Here is a 20,142-nt window from a genome sequence, read left to right on the forward strand (position 1 = left end):
TTTCCTTTAAAATTTTTTCTCCTATGCAGATAGGAACAAACTTACCTATATACATCTAAATAGAAGAAATAGAATTTTTTTAAAAGCCACTGACCTAGCAGTTCTTTTGGCTGTTTTGGCAAGATTAAACCAAGAGTAAAAAGAAATATAATTTGTTATCCATTTGGCCAGAGCAGTTTTAGGCGGGTTTTTTCCAATTTGTTATTGACAAAGAAAATAAATTGGTCAGTCTTTCTAAATTTTTTTCCTATGCAGATAGGAACAAACCCCTATATACATCTAAATAGAAGCAATAGAAGTTTTGGCCAAAAAACCCACTGCCCAGCAGTGTCCCTTTTTTTTTTTCAAGATTAAACCAAGAGTAAACGTAAAAATATAATTTGTTATCCATTTCCAGAGCAGTTTTAGCGCGGGTTTTTTCCAATTTGTTATTGGCAAAGAAAAAAAATTTGGGTCAGTCTTTCAAATTTTTCCTACAGATAGGAAAGTTACCATAGACATCAAAAGGTGAAGCATGCACTCCTTTGTCAAATTTAAGAAAGAAAACTGGAAGCTGATCACTTAGTTGAGGTTTGCTTCTGAGGCAATTTTGGGACAAAGGAAGGATTAGTATGTAAAGAAACCAGCCCTTTTATGGAAATTTAAATAAGGTGGTTTTGAAGAGAGTGCATGGAGTTCAGAGATTCAGAGACTCACCTTGCAGAAGTTATAGCCACAAGAAAGAATGTTTTCCAAGAAAGAAATCTGAGATCTGCCTTAGCTGGGGGTTCAAAAGTGGATCATATCAAGCTCTGCAAATCAGTAAGATACCAAAGGTTGGGATCTTTATCAAAGGCCTCAGAAAAAAGTTATTTTTAAAGGAATGCTTTTAATGTTTCCCCCTTTAGCCTCATCCAAGTTATCCTCGATATAGCTGGAGATGGCTGCCAGCTGAACTTTGTGGAGAAACTAGCACCACTACAAAATTGAAGCAAGAAAATCTAAAACAGCAGGGAGTGCAGCATGAAAGGATCCAACTCTCCGCCCAAAAAAGAAAATCTATCCATTTACTCTTTCTTGTAGGGGTTTCCCAGATGAAAATAAAATTTGGAACAGGAGGGGAAAGCCTGGAATGTTTTAGTGTTTTTGGGAATTGGAGAAACTGTAGTCAGTCTGAGGTCTGTAATGCACAGCTGAATCATTCCTGAGAGATGAAAAGAAGGTTTAGACTGGGTTCCAGTGTCCAATGTGGACATAGTAGGTGAGACCGGAAAAAACCACACTTGCCGGGGGCCATGAGATTACTTTTCTTTCAGACTTTTCTAAAGGGAAATTTTTTGGATAACAAGTGGGGAGATATGCAGAAGAGGGGAGGCCAAACAGGACTAAAAATCTTTTGGCTGTCCCTGAAATTGGGGCAAAGAACCTGCTGCATTTGTTGTTGAAGGGAGGCACATAGGTTGCAAGGTTGACCCCATATGTAAGATCATATTCCCACTGACTGATAGAGACCACTCATGAGGCAATAGCCCTGGGCTTTGTTAAATTCTGCATTTCCTATGTGCATTGCTCCCAAAAAAGCAGTTAGGAAAGTGCCAAACCCCATTGTTTCTCAGAAAAATGATCTGGGTCCCCTAGTTTGTTGATATCCCCAACTACTGACATGTCCGTTGGACAGAAATTTGCCCCTAGGGGAAGGGGCCCCAAAAAGGCCATAATGCAAAAAACTGCTTTCATCTCTAGGATATTTATATGCAATTTGGTCTCTTCTGGGGACCATGTAACCTTGAATAATCTGCCCCAAAGATATGCCCCCCCCCAAATGGGAGCTGTTTTGGTCAGAGGGGTTGGGGGATAAAGGGTCACCCTTTGAAATCTCTGGACAGAGTCCCCCTCGGGAGAACTTGCAGACTTTGGTTTTATAGGATGTTGAAAGAAAGTTTTTTTGTGTACACTTACCATAAATGTAGATGTTGAGTGTATTCACTGTTGCAGTCATCACCTGTGGGGTTTTTCCCCTTGGGAGCCCCCCCGCCCAAATACCAAGTCAATTTTTGCGGGAGTGCCTGTAGTCTGATGTCAGGTCATCAGTGCTATAAAGCAAGGCAGCAGATGTCTTTTCATCAGTTTTCCCCCCAACCTGTCAGAAGCACAAGGAAATGGGAAAAGGGGGGGGCTAAAACCACCCTTTTTAGGGGAGATGCTATATGGGGATGGAGGGAAAAATTTTCAACAGTGAATACACTGGAACATCTACATTTTGGTAAGTGTACACAACTGTAATGGGTTTTTTGTGTTTCACTGTTGCAGTCATCACCTTGGAGGATTCCCAAAGCTGAGGAGAGGGGTGGAAGGATAGGAGAGTCTAGGCATGGGTTGGGATGCAGGACTGGAGGAAAAACCCGCCCAAAAGAGGTAGGTAAAAGCTTTGTGGTATGGACAGAGGTCCAGGTAGCTTCCAAGATTCCTGGTGGATACTCCTGAGAAAGGCTGGGGGGTGGAGGCGCCCCGGGGAATGGATGGGACAGACCTTGGGGGGGGGGTTATGTAGTCTGTAGCAGAAATGGGTAAAAAGGGTTTAAATTTTGGGAAAAGGTTTGTTTGAAATGGGCCCCCCTGTCCGGAGCAAAGCTGACCAGAGAGGTCCGTTCAATGGTTAGTTTTTTTAGAAAAATTCGGGGCCAGGGTAGAGTGGGAGGCCTTCTGGAGGTCTGATATTAAAGCCCTCTGAGAAAATTTCTTAATCAAAGGATGAGAGAAAGGGGGGGGTTTTTGGGCAGAAATGGCAAAGGATTTTAATAGAGAGAAAAAAAGAGGCCACTATTGAGCAATTCTGGTAATCCAAGATAAGAGGGATGGAAGGTACTGCCCCCTTTTGGGCTGGCTCCAGGAGCAGAATCTTTTTATTTCCTGCATATGATTTTCTGGTGCTGGGCCTTCTGGCCCCTGTGATGATGTCCAGGACCTGTTTAACAGGGCCTTTTTTTTTATAACCCTGCTGAAAGATTGAGAGTCTGTCTGGGTGCAGTACCCCCCCACCTGGGCAAGAGGTCTGAGATCAGGGGAAACTGCTTGGGGGCTGGTCAGGGAGAAAAGGGACCAATGCGTCTGGGCCAATCTGGAGCAATGAGGATGGCCTTTGGTCTCTCCTTTATTTTTATCAGTACCTTGGGAATAAGGGGAAGGGGGGAAAGGGACACAAAGAGGAGTTCCAGGGGGAAAGGGCAAGGCATCCACCCCCTTTTCCCCAAATTTGGGGGGTTTTTGGGGAAAAAGGTTTGATACTCCTGGGTTTAAAACAGGGGGGGGGGGTGGGGGGGGGGGGGGGGGGGGGGGCGGCCGCGGAGAGAAAAAAAAAAAAAAAAAAAAAAAAAAAAAAATTTTTTGCAGGCCTTTTTTTGGTTTTTTTTTGGGGGTTAGGTTTGCCCCGAGGGGGAAAGAAAAAATTTTTTCCACTCCCTGGGGAGTTCCCCACCCCCCCCCTGACAGGGGGGGGATTTGGCAGGGAAAAAAAAAATTTTCCTTTGGTGGAAGGGGTTGGGCCCCAAAAATTCCGTGGGTTTTCCCCCTTTTTTAAAAAAATTTTTTCGTCCTATGCAGATAGGAACAAACTTACCTATATACATCTAAATAGAAGCAATAGAAGTTCTGGCCTAAAAAGCCACTGACCTAGCAGAGTGTGCTTCTGGCTGTTTTGGCAAGATAAAACCAAGAGTTAATATAAGAAATATAATTTATCCATTTGGCCAGAGTAGTTTTAGATGCTGGATTTTCCAATTTCTTATTGGCAAAGAAAACAAATTGGTCAGTCTTTCTAAATTCTTTCGTCCTATGCAGATAGGAACAAACTTACCTATATACATCTAAATAGAAGCAATAGAAGTTTTGGCCTAAAAAGCCACTGACCTAGCAGTGTGCGCTTTTGGCTGTTTTGGCAAGATTAAACCAAGAGTAAACGTAAGAAATATAATTTGTTATCCATTTGGCCAGAGCAGTTTTAGACGCTGGTTTTTCCAATTTGTTATTGACAAAGAAAATAAATTGGTCAGTCTTTCTAAATTATTTCGTCCTATGCAGATAGGAACGAAGTTACCTATAGACATCTAAAAGGTGAAGCATGCATTCTCCTTTGTCAAATTTAAGAAAGAAAACTGGCAAGCTGATCACTTAGTTGAGGTTTGCTTCTGAGGCAATTTTGGGTACAAAGGAAGGATTAGTATGTAAAGTAACCAGACCTTTATGGAAATTTAAATAAGGTGGTTTTGAAGAGAGTGCATGGAGTTCAGAGATTCAGAGACTCACCTTGCAGAAGTTATAGCCACAAGAAAGAATGTTTTCCAAGAAAGAAATCTGAGATCTGCCTTAGCTGGGGGTTCAAAAGTGGATCATATCAAGCTCTGCAAATCAGTAAGATACCAAAGGTGGGGTGGGATCTTTTATCAAAGGCCTCAGTAAAAAGTTATCTTTAAGGAATGCTTTACATAATGCTTCCCCTTTAGCCTCATCCAAGTTATCCTCGATATAGCTGGAGATGGCTGCCAGCTGAACTTTGTGGAGAAACTAGCACCACTACAAAAATTGAAGCAAGAAAATCTAAAACAGCAGGGAGTGCAGCGATGAAAGGATCCAACTCTCTCTGCTGTGCCCAAAAAGAAAATCTATCCATTTACTCTTTCTTGTAGAGGGTTTCCGAGATGAAAATAAAATTTGGCGAACAGGAGAGGAAAGCCTGGAATGTTTTAGTGTTATTGGAATTGGAGAAACTGTGCAGTCAGTCTGAGGTCTGTAATGCACAGCTGAATCATTCCTGAGAGATGAGAAAGAAGGTTTAGACTGGGTTCCAGTGTCCAATGTGGACATAGTAGGTGAGACCATAGGAAAGGAAACCACACTTGCCGGGGCCAGAAGGGGGCCATGAGGATTACTTTTCTCTTCAGAGGGCTTTTCTGAAGGAATTTTTGGATAACAAGTAGGGGGAGATATGCATAGAAGATGGGAGGGCCAAACATGGACTAAAAAATCTCTCTGGCTGTCCCTGAGGGGGAATTAGGGCAAAGAACCTGCTGCATTTGTTGTTGAAGGGAGAGGCACATAGGTTGCAGTAAGGTTGACCCCATATGTGGAAGATCATATCTGCCACTGACTGATAGAGACCACTCATGAGGCAATAGGATAGCCCTGCTGAGCTTGCCTGTTAGAATTCTGCATTTCCCCGGTATGTGCATTGCTACCAAAAAGCAGTTGGAGGAAATCGCCCGTTGCCAAACTCTCATTGTTTCTCAGCAAAGGGGGGGATGATCTGGGTCCCCCTAGTTTGTTGATATACCCAACTACTGACATGTCCGTTTGGACAGTAATTGTCCCTAGAGGAAGAGAGCTCCAAAAGGCCTATAATGCTAAAAACTGCTTTCATCTCTAGGATATTTATATGCAATTTGGTCTCTTCTGGGGACCATGTAACCTTGAATAATCTGTCCCAAGATATGCCCCCACCCCAAATGGGAGCTGTTCGTGGTCAGCATGGCGGGTGGGGGTGGGGAGGATAAAGGGTCATCCTTGACAAATCTCTCTGGACAGAGTCCACCTCAGCAGAGAATCCTTGCAGACTTTGGTTTTATAGGATGTTGCAAGAAAGTACATTTCTGTGTACACTTACCATAAATGTAGATGTTCGAGTGTATTCACTGTTGCAGTCATCACCTGTGGGTTATTCCTGCTGTGGTAGCTCTCGGCCGGCCCAAATACCACAGTCAATATTTCTATGCGTCGGCTGCAGTCGCCTGTAGTCTGATGTCAGGTCATCAGTGCTATAAAGCAAGGCAGCAGATGTCTTTACATCAGTTTTCCTTGCCCTAACCTGTCAGAAGCACAAGGAAATAAGGAAAAGTGGTCCTGGTGGCTAAAAACCACCGTGGGAAGCTTATGTCCCCCTAGGGGGAGATGCTATATGGGTGATGGAGGGAGGGAAACCAGGACTGCAACAGTGAATACACTGGAACATCTACATTTCTGGTAAGTGTACACAACTGTAATAGGTTCTTTGTGTTTCACTGTTGCAGTCATCACCTGTAGGAGGATTCCCAAAGCTGAGGAGAGGGGTGGAAGGATAGGTAAGAGTACTAGGCATGGGTTAGCAGGCACTGCAGGACTGCAGAGGTAAACTCTGCCCATGACTTATAAAAAAGAGGTAGGTGACAATGCTTTGTAAAGGTATGGACAGAGGTCCAGGTGGCAGCTTCCAAGATCTCCCTGGTGGATACTCCTCTGAGAAAGGCTGTGGGCGTGGAGGCTGCCCTAGTGGAATGGATGTGGACAGACCTGGGGTGGGGTGGGGGTTCCCATGTAGTCTGTAGCAGAAATGGATACAGTGCGATATCAATTTGGAAATGGTTTGTTTGGAAATGGGCTTCCCCTCTGTCCAAGGAGCAAAGCTGACCAGTAGATGGTCCGTTTTTCCGAATGGTTAGTTTTTCTAGAACATAATTCGGGTCCAGGGTAGAGTGGGAGGCCTTCTAGGAGGTCTGATATTACAAGCTCCTCTGAGAAATTGCTTAATCAAAGGATGAGAGAAAAGGGGTGGTTCTGAACCGTAATGGGCAGAAATGGCCAAGGCGTGGATTTTAATAGAGAAGAAAAGAGAGGCCACTATTGAGCAATTTGGCTGGGTAATCCAAGATAAGAGGGATGGAAGGTACTGACCCCTTTGGACTGGCTCCAGGAGCAGAATCTTTTTAATTTCCCTGCATATGATTTTCTGTTGCTGGGCCTTCTGGCTTCTGTGATGATGTCCAGGACCTGTTGGCTCAACAGGGACGCCTTGTTAGCTTTTAAGGTATAAGCCATACTGAAAGATTGAGAGTCTAAGTCTGGGTGCAGTATCTTCCCCCTCACCTGGATCAAGAGGTCTGAGATCAGGGAAAGCTGCTTGGGGGGGGGGGGGGGCTGTAAGGTCAGGCTGCGCAGTAAGCAGTACCAATGCAGTCTGGGCCAATCTGGAGCAATGAGGATGGCCTTTGGTCTCTCCTCCCTTATTTCGATCAGTACCTTGGGAATAAAGGGGAAGAGGATGGAATGGTACACAAAGAGGGAGTTCCAGAGGAAGGTCAAGGCATCCACCTTCCATGCTAGGAGGTGATACTCCCTGGCACAGAACTTTTGCAGCTGGTGGTTGAGGTGCGAGGCAAAGAAACCTACTTCCGGAGTCCCCCCACTCCTGAGTGATTTGCAGAAAGAGTTCCCTGTGGAGCTACCATTCATGGGGGTCCAGTAAGTTTCTGCTTAGGTGGTCTGCCAGGGTATTGTTGACCCCTGGTAGGTATTGGGCAATTAGGTGTAGACCCATGGAGGTGGCTGTAAGCCAAACACTCATGGCTAACCTGCACGATTGGGTCCCCCCTCCGTTTGTTGATATACCACATTACTTTGGTGTTGTCGGCTTTTATAAGGAGAACCCTGGCCTGAGATGGGGTTTTAAAAGATGTCAGAGCCTTTTGTACTGACATCATTTCTTTCTGATTGATGTACAAGTGTAGTTGCTGGGTATCCCAAATACCTTGGGTGCACCTGCCTGCTAGGTGAGCATCCCAAGCAATGTGTGGAGGTGTCGGTGGTGATGGTCTGGCCGGAAGGGCGGAGGATGAAAGGAAGAACCTTGTTCCTGGCACAGACTTCATCCCACCAGAGAAACTCGGCCCTTATACATGGGATCAGAGGGAGAGAGGTCTCTAGAGACCGAGTGCTGGCACCAAAGGTCCTTTAAATACCACTGACGTTTTCTCATGTGAAGCCTGGCCAGAGGAATGAGAGGGATGCAAGATGCCATGTATCCCAGGGCTTTCAAGAACTTCCTCAAAGTGAGGTGACGTCTGGAAGCCAGCTGGGTAAAGTAGAGTGGCAGGAAGCTCTGCTTTTCTGGGGAAAGGAAGGCCATTTGGGAAGCTGTGTCTAGCACAGTTCCCAAGAAAATGATCTTCCTGGTGGGGTTTTGCTTTGATTTCTTCGCGTTGATGGTGAGCCCTAGAAGGAGTGATTTGACCAAGAGAAGGGCCTGGAGCAGCTTTTCTATGCACTCCGCCTGAACGAGGCAGTTGTCCAGGTAAGGGTAAATCTGTATATTTCTCTGTCTGCAGAATGCTATGGCTGGGGCCAAGCATTTGGTGAATACTCTGGGAGCAGTAGATAAGCCAAAGGGCAGCGCAGAGAACTGAAAGTGCTGTGAGCCTGCTCTGAAGCAGAGGAATTTCCTGCATGATTCCCTGATGGGGACGTGGAGGTAGGCATCTTTTAGGTCTAGGGTCAGTAGCCACGCATCTCTTGCTAGCATAGGCAGCTGCTGCTGCAAAGTTAGCATTTTGAATCTGGGGACCACCAGGGAGGTGTTCAGAATGGATAGATCCAGGATAGGGTGCCAAGTGCCCTCTTTTCTGGGAACAAGGAATAGTCTGGAATAAAAACCTTTGCCTGTTTGATCTGAGGGGACAGGTTCTACTGCCCCCTGGGATATGAGGGTTTGAACCCGTTTCAATGTTTCTGCCCACTGATTTGGAGGTAAGGCTGGGTACCCTCTTGCGATTGGGTGTTTGCTGAAAGAGAATTTGTATCCATGAAAAATGATCTTGAAGACCCATTGGTCCTTTGTTACAGAAAGCCAATTGTCTTTGAAGAGGGAGAGCCTTCCTCCTAGTTTTTGATGAGTGAAGGGAGGGCAGAGGGGGGAGGGGGAGTCATTGTCAGTGTTTGTCATAGAAGGTTGGCTTAGAACTCTCTGCCTTAGAGACGGAAGTTGTCCATTGTTTGCTTCTCTGCTGGCCCTGGGATAGGGGCCTGAACGATTTGTCCTTGCAGGGCTTACCTTGGCCCTGTCTGCCAGGTGCAGGGAAGGCCCAGTGCTTAGAGGGAAAGTTGCTGCTGAATCTGGGAGGTTAAACCTGAAAGAAATCCTTCACTGTTTGCATAGACTTTGCTTTGTCTTCCATCTTTTTAAGCACCGCTTCTGCTTTTTCCCCAAATAAGCGCTCCTTATCTAGGGGTGCATCAATAAGTTTAGACTTAACATGATCAGGGAGAGGTTGTTCCTTCAGCCATGCATGTCTCCTAATCAAAGATCCTGTCACTGCTGCCCTGCTAGAGGCTTCTTGGGCGTCATATCCACATTTTAATGAGTGTTTGGCCACTTGACAAGCAGAGTGCAGTAAATCTGCTAACTTTTGAATTGGCACAGTCAGGAAAGGTAGCAATCTTCTGTTTTAATACTTTCAAAGTGTGTTGTTGATATTTTAACATATGGAACTGACAACTGAGTGTTCTGATGGATAAGGCTGCAGAGGTGTATACTTTTTTGCCCCTTCTGTCCAGAGCTCCTTTAGGTCCTAGTGTAATGACCTCTGGGTCTGCAGAAGGATTTCTGTACAGGTATTTGTGAGAATCCGGTACTCTGTACAACTGGTCAGGTTTACTGGGAGCAGGAGGGAGGGCATTAGGGGCTAAGCTGGATTCACGGAAAATATCATCCACCACTTCTAAAATAAGGGGAATGGCGAGGGGTCTGTCCTGGGGCAGATCCAGAAACTCTGGAAGTCTTTTCTTAGACTGTGGGAAGTCCTGAGATTCCAATAGGAAATGTTCCCTGAGGGAGTGAAGGGTTTCCCCAAAGGAAAGGCTCTCTGGAGGGGAAGCAAAAGGGATGGATTCCTCTGCATCTGAATCCTCATAAGCAGTTAAGGGATTCTAATCCTCTTCAAAAACTGAATAGTCCGATTCCTCAGAATCCTGTTCTGTCAATTTTTGGAGATGGGTGCCTTTTCCTTTTAGAAGTTGTGGCCAGACTACCCCGGATAAGGGAGATGAGATCCTCCACCATTTTAAGCATTTGTGCTTGGAGTGGTGGAGCAGCAGCAAGGTGGTGGCTAGAAAAAGATTTCCTGGGAGTGGCCTGGCTTCTAAGCCTGAGAGAAACGGTAGTCAGATGTGAAGACTTCATTTTTTTCTCTAGATTCGGTAGTGCAAAAGGCCTCCTCAGAAGCCGGTGCCTGCGCTGTGGCTTTGGACCCAACCGAGGCTGAGACAGCGAAAGTCTCAGAAGATGAAGATTTCTGCGGCATATCAGACTCAGAAAGGTTCTCGGTAAAGGCCTACATAGACATCGAATCGGGCATCAGGGGCTATGAAAGCGCCTCACTGAATTCCGGAGAACTGACAATCTGCTTAGCCGTAGCTGCATTGGAAGGCTTAGCCTTGTGCGGTCTCTATCTTTATATCTATGTTTTTTCAGAATGTTCACAGATAGTTGGCTGATGGATGCCATATCGGAATGCAAAGACAGAACACGAAAATAGCAGTCTACAAAAAGAGCTCTACAGCGAATGGTTCTCACATTAAAGAGGGCACAGAAATGGCAACAGGGGATGTCGTGGTCTGGGCCTAAACAAGTGATGCAGTAAGAATGGAAGTCTTGGTGTGGGATCTGATTTCCAGAAGCGAGACAATTGTTAACTTTTCTGGACATCTATTAGTGCAAAAAAAAATCCCCAATGGGGTACTTCGCTTTAGATGTTTTAAGCTGAAATTCAACTTCTGGTAGCAACTAACTGGCACTCGTGCAAACTGCTTTTGCTACGGGCTCCACAGCAAGAAAGACTGATGTAATGACGTCGGCTGCCTTGCTTATATAGCACTGATGACCTGATGTCAGACTACAGGCAACTGCAGCCAATGTAAAAAAAAAAACAACACTTGACTCTGGAATTCGGGCCGGCCGAGGGCTACCACAGCAGGGATAACCCATAGGTGATGACTGCAACAGGGAAACATGAACATCTGTCAGAGGATGGACCACTGCTAGAGTCCACTGGAGGATATGCATGTGAAGAGGAGGAGTACGCATCAAAGTAATCACTGAAGCCATTGATCTTAGTGCTTTGAGAACCATTTTTGCTGGAGAAGAGGTGTGAGAGAATCTGTCTGACGTAATCTCAAGGCAAGAATTCCGTTTTGTGGTAAGAGAGTAAGATGGTTGACTGTACCTGGCCAAGCCCCTATAAACTCCAAGAATTGAACTGGTTTAGTTGGGACTCTGAAAGACTGATTGTGATTGCCAGGATTGAGATAATCAAAGTAAGCAATCCATGGCTTGTACTAGGAATTGCCTGATTGCTGAGGTGAGTGGATAGTCATCTAGATAAGGAAATTCTGAATCCATGCACTTTTAGATGGGTTGGTACCACTGTCATACATTCGGTGAACACCCTGGGGGACTTGTGGTGAGACCAAAGAGCAGGGCTCTGAATTGATAATGAATGGCTCCCAGTCAAAGCATAGGTATCTTCAAGAGTGATTGTTCATTTTGATGCGAGATAGTACATGTCCTTAAGCTCTGCCAAGCATACCCAATTATCCCGCTGTAACCGAGAGGCAGAATGGAATGATCTGTGACCATCAAATCTTGGAGTTCTTTATAAACTGGCTCAAATAGCGGAGATCCAGGATAGGTCTCAGGTCCCTTGTTTTATTTGGCACTAAATAGATCCCGGAGTAAAATCTGGATCCCCTTTGGTCTGGTGGGACCTCTTGAATGAATCTCTTCTAGCAGCTTTTGAATCTATACAGCCAACTCCTACTGATTGGGTGGAACATCAGGGACACATTTTCTTTTCATAGAGGGAATTTGCAAAAAGAGAATGAAATATCCTTTGGATAGATGGGCGGCATCTTCAGTTAATCCTAGCCTTCTGGAACCACATCTTATCAATGCACTGATTCCCAGGAAAAAGTTAAACCAATCACACTTTGGTCTCCTTATTGGTTACTACAGCAATAGAGGCTTTATGATTGTATATTGGTTACTTAGGAATAAAAAGAAGTTATCCACTCACCATAACATTCCATCTGAGTAGTTCTACTTCATTTGTCTTCAACCTGTGGGTACCGGATCCGTATTGGATCCAAGCCGACAAATTCATAAGAATCTGCTCCGAGCTCCTCCCCCTACCAATAATACACCACCATTACCTTCCATCCCTCAGATCGAGTTTGCAGCACACTACACTAAACAACCCGATCCAAACCACCTTACGACACACAATGCGCCACCTATGAAACATGTCCATATGGTAAAGCCAGGGGGAGGGAGGGACAGTTGAAGACAAATGAAGTAGAACTACTCGGGTGGAACGTTATGGTGAGTACATAACTTCTTCATCTGAAGAAGTTTACTTCATTTGCTCTTCAACCTGTGGCAGAGTCTCCTCAGCTACTTAACACACTGGGTGGCCCTCATGGAAGGATATTTGGAAGCACTGCGGAACCAAAAGACTCTCTCCTTCGAAAAGTCAAGTCCAATTTATAGTGAGAAATAAACGTACAAGATGAGGACCAAGTAGCCACAGAACAAATGTCATCTAAGGACACACTAGACCAAAAGGCCGCAAATGTAGCCATGGACCTTGTCGAATGAGCTCTAATCTGACCAGGAGACCAACCTTTACCCTTGTAGATGTGAAGGATGCAGAGAAATCTACCTAGCAATAGTCACTTTGGAAATAGGTTTACTCAAAACAAGTTTAGAAAAGGACACAAATAACTGGTCAGATTTACGAAAAGATTTGGTCCTGTGCAAATAGAAACGCAGCTGTCTGAACATCCAACAAATGCAACTTGTATTCAGCTTTGTTTGTGTAATTTGGAAAGAAAACGGGTAAACTGATAGTAGTCTGATTGATACTGACCTCGGATGCCACTTTTGGAAGAAAGGAGGGACTGGTGCAAAGAGAAACCCTGTCCTTATGGAAAAACATGTATGGAACCTTGACCGACAATGCCTGAAGTTCTGAGACCCTCCTAGCCGAATTGATAGCCACTACGAAGGCCATCTTCCAAGACAGAAACTTAAGATCTACAGTTGCTGCAGGTTCAAAGGGAGGGGCAACCAGCACTTGAAGTACCATAGTAAGGTCCCACGGGGGTCAGAAAGGTACCTTTGATAAAGGCTTTGCACAACCTGGAAGAGGCCAAAGAAGCAGAGTTTTCGCCAACATGAAAATGAGAAATTTGGGCTAGTTTAACCTTCACCGTAGACAAGATAGCCCCCTGTTGAAAAATGATTGCCAAAAAGTCAAGGATAGCCAGAATGGGAGCTGTGAAAGGATCTAAATTCTGTTGAGAGGCACAAATAGAAAAACGCTTCCATTTCCTACGATAAATCTTCCTGGTGGACGGACTTATGAGCTGCCACCAGAAGAGTCCTGACCAAAGAAAACAACCCGGGAGTCCTAGCAATTAAGGGAGCTGGAGCAGCCAAGCCATGAGCTTCAGACTGTCCAGATTCAGATGACGGACCCTCGAAGGGTGAGAGATGAGATCTGGAAGGGGATCCAAGATAGAAGAAGAGTTAGAAGATGTGACCAGAGGAAGGAAAATCATACCTGGCGAGGCCAAAACGGGGCAATGAGGATCACTCTGCTCCTCAGCTGACAAGCCTTCTGGAGGAACTTTGGAATAAGGGGTACAGGAGGGTAAACAAAGAAGAGCAGGAGGCCAAGCATGGACTAGAGCATTGCTAGGGGATTGCCGCAGTGGGGGGTTCACAGCAAAGAACTCGCTGCACTTAGTGTTGGAAGGAGATGCGAAGAGATCGCAGCAAGGCCGACCCCACTCTAGAAAGATCTGCTCCGCTACTTAAGTATTCTGAGACCACTCGTAAGTCATCAGAATAGTCCGGCTTAGTTTGTCCGCCAGAATGTTGGACAATCCCGGAATGTGCGTTGCTACCAGAAAACGACCGGTGGAGATCGCCCATTCCCAAACTCTCATGGCCTCGCGACAAAGGGGGTAAAGATCTGGTCCCTCCCTGTTTGTTGATATACCAGACCACCGACATGTCTTACTGAATCGCAATGTTTCCCGGAGGTAGAAAGGCATGAAGGATCTGCAATGCTAAACAAACCGGCCTCATCTCCAGAGCATTTATATGCAAACTGGTCTCGACCTGGGACCACATGCCTTGAACTGTCCTTCCCGAGCAATGCCCCCCCCACCCTAAATGGGAGGCATCTGTGGTCACTGTGGCTTGGGACGTGGCTGTGACAAAAGGATGTCTTTCCAAGATTTCTGAAGAATGCATCCACCAGAGAAGGGACGACCTGTAGGCTTTGCTTATGTGCATCGGGTATGACAAAGGAAGATGCAACATAGACCACTGCACCACTAGAGTCCACTGACGTACTCGCATGTGTAAGCAAGCACATGGTAGGAGTGTGATCGTTGCTGCCATAGGAGCCTAAGGCCCTTAAAACAGACTCTGTTGAAGGTTGATGAGATTGATAAATGAAAGCAACATGCATCCTTAAGCCTCGAATTCTCTCCGAGGTCAGGAAGACTTTTGTCTGTAACGTGTCAATCCGTGCTTCTATGTATTCTACAACTTGGGCAAAGTTCAACAGAGATTTGTCTGTGCTGACTGTAATTCCTAGATGGTGTGCAAGGCATAGGAAATAATCTCTGGTCTGGCAAAGTAGATGCTTGGTGGGAGCAGTAAGGAGCCAATTGTCCAGGGAAGGGCATAGATCTGAATTTCTTGAAGCCTCAGGTGAGACACTACCACTGCCATCACTTTGGTGAACACCATGGGGGCTGTGGTGGGACCAAAGGGTAAGGCTCAAAACTGATGATTGGGCCCCTAGCCAGAAGCAGAAAAACCTCCCGCCGCAGCAAACGAGATCTGAGGGATGGAAGGTGGTGGTGTATTATGGTTAGGGGAGGAGCATGGAGCTCAGAACAGATGCTTGTGAAGTTGCCGGCTCGGATCCGGTACCCACAGGTTGAAGATCAAATGAAGTAAACTACTTCAGATCTTCTGTTTCAGTAAACGCCACATGATTGGATGCTAGTTTTTATGACTAATATCTTACTGTATATGATAAGTTATTGTTTGAGTTTGTTAATATTTCTGAAGTTCTTATTTAATAAAGAACAAAAGCGCTAGTTATCTGTTCAGCGTGTCTTCTTTTAAAGGATGACGCTTATTAAGATATAGTTTACTTGATTCTTCTTTTTTGGCTCCTGCTCAGTGTTTTTGTTTTATATTTTATATATATATATATATATATATATATATATATATATATATATATATATATATATAGAGAGAGAGAGAGAGAGAGATATTATATACAGATATTATATATAGATTACATATACTCTCTCTCTAGCTCTCTCTCTCTCTATATCTATATCTCTCTCACACACACACACACACACACACACACACATACTTCTTCACCAAGACACTTGAAAAATATAGCTAAACCAGTGATTAGCAATTTCGCTCCTTTATTAAAGTAGTAAAAACTCCTTCAGAAATAAGTTGAAAGATGACCTTCTCTTATATTGCAGTGAGAACAGCAATAAACCATGTAAACCAACCACCACATTGCCACTGTGGTCAGAAACTCCTATGCGGCACATTTCATTACTGAGGGTTTTGCTTCCAGGAAGGAAGAGATCATCATCTCCCTCTACTCTTCCTTCATTAGGCCAGTCAGAGTACAATGCCCCATTTGGCAAGTACCTCACTAGACACCTGCAACAACTGGAGAGGCCACAAAATTACCTCACAAAGAGGATCCAAGGCTTTAAACACTTGTCTTATATGAACCGACTTAAAAAAAACTCCAACTATTCTCAGTCTCATATCGTCTAATTAGAGGCAGTCTCTGCTTGACTTACAAAGCCATGTCTGACCCAGCTCTGTTAGAAATGCTACATCTAAAGAAATCCCAATTCCTCCGCACCACATGCTCCAGAGACCTCAACTTCATTACCACAATCAACAGAATGCACTGGAGGGACAGGTTCATAACCCAGAGACTGCCCATCCTATGGAATAGACTTCCCATGCATGTCAAACAGAGCACCTCATTGGCCCTCCAACAGAAATCTTGATGAGTGGATGGGAAATAGAAAATTCACTCCCGGGATCACTCTAGTGGCTCTACTCGACAGAGGTACTGGGAACACAGGTTAGGTGTCATAATGCCAGGGTAATCCTATGGGCTAGGCTTGTAAAGGCTCCAGAGCCATTAGCCTAGTACACACCTATGAACCTATGAAGTGAGTAAAGCAATAAAACCTGTAAAACAACCCATAGGGTGGAGTAGTGACTATCATTTAAACATAGTTACAGTAAGCACAGTATTTTGCTGAAAACCTTTTAAGTCCCACACAAACAGCAAGCAGTTGTTAAAGCAAACTCCGTAGTCATGGTTGCAAAGGTGTTAAAAACAGTAAAGTTATCTGGCCCATAGAAGGGCACTTTTAATATTTAAACTTTCATTAAATCCTGCGTATGCATCTGCACCCAACTGCAATGGCCATTTCAATTCCTGGACATTTAATTTAGTGTCACAGTCACCAAAAAATAAATTAATTTGTTGTAACAAAAAAATTTAAAAGTAGAGACCACATTGTAGGCATAAACATGTTTTGCCAAAGCATTTTTGAAATCTCTCTTACGGATTGCCGAGCAATGTTCATTAATGTGGCTCAATAATGTTCTCGTTTTTTTTTTTTTTTTTTCAGTGTTGGAAGTAGAAAGTGTAAATCAAACCACACACTGCACAATTACCACAGTTATACATGCCTGGGACAGTTCCGTTAATATTAATTTCAACCAGGTAGGGTGCATCTAAATGTTCAAACGTGGCTTTGAGAGTTTGAGTTCTTTAGTGTATAAATGTTGGTGTGGCCCCCAACAAAAGAAAGAGATCCTGGTTGCTCAAGATAACATCCTCAGTTACTAGAAATATGTCTGATAGCTGCCATGTTTTGGCTAATAGGGAGTGGAAAGATGGCATTTCTGTCAACATACGCAGATGTTGTGCAGTTCTGGAGGGAAGTGTTCACGCTTCGGATGTGGTTGGACCTGGACAGGGTCTAGTTCGGTTCTGTTGTGTGGTTGCACCTGCAGAAGGCCTGGTTCGGTTCTGTTGTGTGATTGGACCTAGAGAGGGCTTGGTTCGGTACGGTTGTGAGACTGGTTCTACCATCAAAATCAAAGCAATCTTGTGAGAGTAACACATCCGTGGATTGGAAGCAGAGCAATCCTCCTGAATGTCATAGGTCTGGTTGGTGAAACCTTGTGCCAGAACTGGTTGGAACTTAATACAACGGGCTGCAGCAATTTCTTGAGCAAATGAATGTATCAAATGTTTGGGGTACTTCCTTTCTGCAAAAAGCTTAGATAGATAAACACATTCCCTTTTAAAGTCAGTATCATTGCTAATGATTCTAGAAATCCGAATAAATTGTCCACGCACAATATGCTTCATGAAAAAGGGATGCATACTCGAAGTCTAAGTAATTGTTACAGAAAGTGTCTTTCCGAAAAATGTTTGACTGCCAACACAAAACGTCCTTTTGTAAAGTAATTACTGGATCCAGGAAATGTACTTGATTCCCAAAGGCTGAAAGTTTACAAGTAAGAAAGGGAATGTTGTCAGACAAGTCATTAATGAATTCCTCCAAACTTTCCATATTCCCCTGCCATATTAAAAAACGTAGTCAATAAAAAAAATACATTTTATATATCTCTAAAGTACTTTTTTATTATACGCAATATCTTTTTATAAATTTTCTTCAAATTTTTCTGGATCTTGCCTCACACAATGTTTGTCTGCCCACTTTATTTCAGTTTTCAAAGTCGTTGTTCAACCTCTGTTCCATTTCTTGTATTTTTTGTTTCTCACTGTAATAAAGTACCTTGTTCTTATAGGAATATATCCACCTGAAGTTGTGTGCTTAGATTTTGATTTAAAAATGTTTTTGCATTAAAACAATTTCCTCTCTCAAAACTTTTCACACTCTTGCATTTTTACCATTGTATGCATCACTCCAATTAGTTTTACATAGCGACTGTTTTGCTTCCATATAATCTGTTATTAATCTTTTGCGCACTGGTTTTGAGTTCAGTTAGGAAGAATTGGCAACAAATTAACCTTTACAACCCCATGATCATTGCATATCAACAGTGGTAAAACTTGACATGAAATAACAGTAATTCTTCACTCCTGTGTTTCATGCAAGAAATGCATGAATTTTTCTAAATCATCAGCATTTAACTTTGGTGGTCTATACACTGACATGTTTGCAGATGACATTGTGATCTGTAGTGAGAGTAGGGAACAGGAGGAGACAACCCTGGAGAGGTGGATATATGCTCTAGAGAGAAGAGGAATGAAGGTCAGCAGGACTAAGACAGAATATAGGTGTGTGAATGAGAGGGAGGATAGAGGAATGGTGTGGATGCAGGGATTAGAGGTGGTGAAGGTGGACAAGTTTAAGTACTTGGGATCAACAGTTCAGAGTAATGGTGAGTGTGGAAGAGAGGTGAAGAAGAGAGTACAGGCAGGATGGAGTGGGTGGAGAAGACTGTCAGGAGTGATTTGTGACAGACTAGTACCAGTAAGAGTGAAAGGGAAGGTCTACAAGAGGGTAGTGAGACTAGCTATGTTATATGGGTTGGAGACAGTGGCATTGACAAAATGGCAGGAGTCAGAGCTTGATGTGGCAGAGTTAAAGATGTTAAGATTTGCACTGGGTGTGACGAGGATGGACAGGATTAGGAATAAGTATATTAGAGGGTCAGCCCAGGTTGGAAGGTTTGGAGACAAAGCCGGAGAGGCAAGATTACGTTGGTTTGGACATGTGCTGAGGAGGAATGCAGAGTATATTGGGAAAAAGATGCTAAGGATGAAGCTGCCAGGTAACAGGAAAAGAGGAAGGCCTAAGATAAGGTTTATGGATGTGGTGAGAGAGGACATGCAGGTGGTTGGTGTGACAGAGCAAGATGCAGAGGACAAGAAGAAATGGAAACAGTTGATCTGCTGTGGCGACCCCTAATGGGAGCAGCCGAAATAAGAAGGTCTATACACTGACAATTGTTATATGTTCCAGGGTTGTCTTTAAAGTCACAGTTGCACAATGTAAGGCATTAGCATTATCACTAAACATGTATTAATCACAGGTCTTGTAACATTCTATAATCCCTATTATAACACCTTCACCTGATTTTTTTGCTAGAATGTCCCTTACAGTAAAAACATTTATACCCTGACAGAACTGCTTTCCTGTCATTGTCCTTTAACCACGTTTCACAAAGGTCCACCTTGTGGGAATGTAGCAAATTATCCAATAAAAAACTATTACTAATGCTACGAACATTACCAAGCAGAGATGAATGCAATGCTTCTGTCAGAGAACTGTTAATTTTCGACATGGCAAAAATCCTGACTTGTATGTGGAAAAATAGTGGAGAAGGTTATATTGGATAAATTATTGTCAGAACTGGAAAGGTTGGGACTGCACAGATGACAGAAAGAACTGAGATCCTAACTGTATAACCAACAAAAAGTAGGGGTCTTGACAGATGCACTTGTATAGCTGGCATGCTGTGCCATGATGTGTAATACCACAGGGACTAGGAACTCCTTGAACATGACAGGTGAAAAAATTATTAGTGGGGAAAACCTGCTCAATTAAGGAACAGTCAAGAAGGATATTTGATGTTAAATCACCATTTCTGGATGGTGACATGAAAAATGTAATTTTTACCTCCAACTCCATGAAAAGTTTCCAGTTTTCCTCCCACTTTTGTATTCCTTCAAATAGTTCTCTGTGTCTTTCATAGTATTGTTTCATTTTATAAACTTCATTTTCATGCAGTTGCAGAATTTCTTCTGTGCAGTTGTCTGAGGGAATAGAAATAAAAAAAATTATCCATGCCAGCTCAGAAGAAATATTATTAATCAAAGTTCAAAAATTACTCAAAGCAAGTTCCTGCAGGATAATTAAACAAACTCCACGGTTTGTAGTCTACTGACATCATCTACATAGATGAATGGAAGGTCATTGGAAGTTTCACTCATAGCCAAACATTCTAGGCTAATGCAACAGAAAGCAATTTCATTTAATATCCATACTGTTTGTCACATTCTTTAGAGCATTCACCAGAGCATTAATACAGGAGCAATCAAGCTCTTAATTACAGTTGCAAATGTCTAGTATACTATAGAAATTACTTTATCCACATTCAGTTCAGTTCACAAGAACTTAACTTTCCATGTCGCAGCACTTTAACAGCTTTAAACACTTTATTTTGTGTTTGTTCGTTTA

The 20,142-nt window shown here is 43.6% G+C and overlaps 1 protein-coding gene across 3 annotated transcripts in view; it reads right to left on the reverse strand.

Moving 5' to 3' along the window:
* Nucleotides 1–20,142, reverse strand: part of PRC1 (protein regulator of cytokinesis 1) — a 2,137,226-nt gene that overhangs the window by 1,138,382 nt on the left and 978,702 nt on the right. For all 3 annotated transcript variants that reach the window (XM_044078279.1, XM_044078277.1, XM_044078278.1), the window contains exon 8: nt 19,582–19,718. In XM_044078279.1, coding sequence (XP_043934214.1) covers nt 19,582–19,718 — 137 coding nt within the window. The remainder of the gene's footprint in view (nt 1–19,581; nt 19,719–20,142) is intronic.

The sequence above is a fragment of the Protopterus annectens genome, chromosome 7.part0 (assembly GCF_019279795.1).
Source record: "Protopterus annectens isolate FY-2018-M chromosome 7.part0, PAN1.0, whole genome shotgun sequence".
Lineage (NCBI taxonomy): Eukaryota > Metazoa > Chordata > Ceratodontiformes > Protopteridae > Protopterus > Protopterus annectens.